We start from the raw sequence: 2,805 nt of genomic DNA on the forward strand, positions 1-2,805 counted from the left end.
AATGCGATTTCATGATTTTTCAAGCTTCAACCAAGTCCTTCTAGCGAAGCAAGGCTGGAGGATTCAGCAATGTCCAAACTCGTTGGTGGCAAGGGTCCTGCAAGCCAAGTATTTCCAGTCCAAAAAATTTTTGGATGTGAAGCTCGGCTCAAATCCTTCATATATTTGGAGAAGCATTCTGTGGGGAAGACAAATTATTTGCTCGGGCTCTAGGTGGAGAGTTGGTAATGGTAAGAAAATTCAGATTCACAAGACCAATTGGATTCCAAAGCCTTTAACTTTCAAGCTAGTGGTTAAGCCAACTTTGCCATCTGATACTATGGTTTTTGAATTAATCAATGAGGCAAACTGCTGGGATGAGAAGATGATTCACGAGCATTTCGACAAGATGGATGCTGATTTAATTACTAAGATTCCTCTACCTAGAAGACTAAGGGAGGATGAGCTTATTTGGCATTATGGAAAGAATGGCCAGTTCTCGGTTAAAAGTGGGTACCAGACAGCTCTCCAAATAAAGTTTCCAGCCATGCCTTCAAGCTCAGTGGCTTCAAAGAATGAATGTAATATTATTTGGTCTCTTGCTTTGCCTCAAAAGATCAGGATTTTTGCCTGGAGGGCAGCCAAAAACCTCCTCCCCTCAGCTGAGAATTTGTGGAAGAAAAAGATAATCCAGGAACCTAATTGCCAAGTGTGTAAAATGGGGATGGAAAATGTATTTCATGCTCTAGTGGCCTGCAAATCGGCCAAGAAGGTGGGGAGGCTCATCTAGTTTGATGATGATATTAATGCAGCTTATAGTCAAGATATTTTAAGTCTGCTGCATGCCATGAAAAGGATGAGAAGTACGCTCCAAGGATTGCAGACCTGGATTGGCTCAACAACCAAAAATAGTATGACAGTCCTGAAAAAACATAAATAAATTAAAAAGAAACTGCATTAGTCTTAATCGTCTCGATGCAATTCAGCCACGTATTAAAAAATTGTAATACAAATTCAACAATCTCACAAATTTCGTTCAAGATTATGATGAATATATTTATCGAATTTTTTTTTTTCATGTTTGCGTCACTGCGAAATATAGACGCGTGAAACACGCCTACTCCACAACCCATGCAAAATCATATATATATTGATGAAATTTCCTACTCTAGTTCCCTGTACACAGAAGGATTCCTAGTGAGGTTTCGTAAGCTATATGGGTGTTATTCCTATTACGAACAGGAAACTCGAGTTCACAAGGAACTGAGATTTCCTATTTAGTTTACTTCTATAAATACATAGCAGTAGCAAGAGACAGATTGCTTATATAAAAATAAAAATTAGTTTCTGTCTTTAAACTCCCCAAACAAATCCATGAAGAGAATCTTTCTGATTGCGCTTTTTACTTTGTTGCTTTCTTCATCTTCTTCATTCGCTCAAACAACTCAAACATGTACCAATTACCGTTTCACCACCCACAACAACAAATACGGTGCATGCGTTGATTTGCAAGCTTTAAATTCTTTTGTCCACTGGAGCTATGACGAAGCAACCGGCTCTGTCGACTTGGCCTATCGTCATGTAGGCATGCAACCAACCAGATGGATTGCGTGGGCAATAAACCCTACCGGTAAAGGCATGGTCGGCTCTCAATCTCTTGTAGCCTACCGTAACCCTAACGGAATCTTGAAGGCATACACATCGCCGGTGATGAGTTATGGCACCAAATTACAAGAGGGAAACTTGAGCTTTCAGGTTCCCAAGATTTCAGCAGACTTTTCCAATAACGAGATGATAATATACGCAACGATAGTGCTTCCAAAGAACATGACCACAGTGAGCCACGTGTGGCAAGAAGGTCCTGTACGTAGTGACAATCACCTCGGCATGCATTCTCTAGGAGGCGACAATGTCAAATCAATGGGTACTTTGGATCTTCTTTCCGGGAAAGTTACGACTACCAAAGGAGGAACCTCGGGTACTCTTCATTTCAAGCAGGTTCATGGAATCATAAACGCGGCTAGTTGGGGCTTCTTGATGCCAGTGGGTGCTATTACTGCCAGGTACATGAAGGTCTTCCAATCAGCTGATCCCGCTTGGTTTTCTGCTCACATCATATGCCAATCCTCGGCTTACTTACTTGGTATTGCCGGAGCGGGGACAGGAATTTACCTTGGCAACAAATCTCATGGCATTCAACATTCCACTCACAGGACTATTGGGATACTACTTCTCGTTCTTGGCTTCATTCAGGTTCTTGCGTTGAAACTGAGACCAAAGAAGGAGCACAAGTACAGAATTTGGTGGAATTTTTACCACCATTCTGTTGGATACGCCATCATAATATTAAGCATCTTCAACATCTTTGAGGGTTTTAATATTTTGAACCCTTTGAAGATTTGGCGCTTGGTGTATGCTTGTGTTCTTATTGTCTTGGGAGCCATTGCCGTTATTTTGGAAGTAGTAACTTGGGTCATTGTCATAAGGCGGAGGAGAAGGATTGAGAATCCTGCAAGCAATATCACAGCAGTAGCATGAAGTTTTAGAGTAGTATACGTAGTAGATTAGGATTTACTGCTTTTTTTCTGTAATTTTGTTTAAATTTTCCCACATCAATTAGCGATATAAAAGAATTATTATTATTATTTTTACAAATTAATTTGTGCATCATTGCACGTAATATTAGCTCGTATATTATGAATAGCATACATGGTGATTTTTGTTAAATGTCGGGTACGCAATTAGAAGAGGCACATTAAATTATACTGTTTATTTAACTGTTTTATCCCCGGAAATTAGTCAATGATACCAGTTCCATGGTTCGAG

The 2,805-nt window shown here is 40.0% G+C and overlaps 1 protein-coding gene across 1 annotated transcript; it reads left to right on the forward strand.

Moving 5' to 3' along the window:
• Positions 1 to 1,353: 1,353 nt before the first annotated feature.
• On the forward strand, positions 1,354 to 2,517 carry LOC18032017 (cytochrome b561 and DOMON domain-containing protein At5g47530). The gene has a single exon (XM_006421139.1). It carries the CDS (start codon positions 1,354 to 1,356, stop codon positions 2,515 to 2,517), a length of 1,164 nt encoding a protein of 387 aa, XP_006421202.1.
• Positions 2,518 to 2,805: the final 288 nt, after the last annotated feature.

Source organism: Citrus clementina, unplaced genomic scaffold (assembly GCF_000493195.1).
Source record: "Citrus clementina cultivar Clemenules unplaced genomic scaffold, Citrus_clementina_v1.0 scaffold_9, whole genome shotgun sequence".
Taxonomy (NCBI): domain Eukaryota; kingdom Viridiplantae; phylum Streptophyta; class Magnoliopsida; order Sapindales; family Rutaceae; genus Citrus; species Citrus x clementina.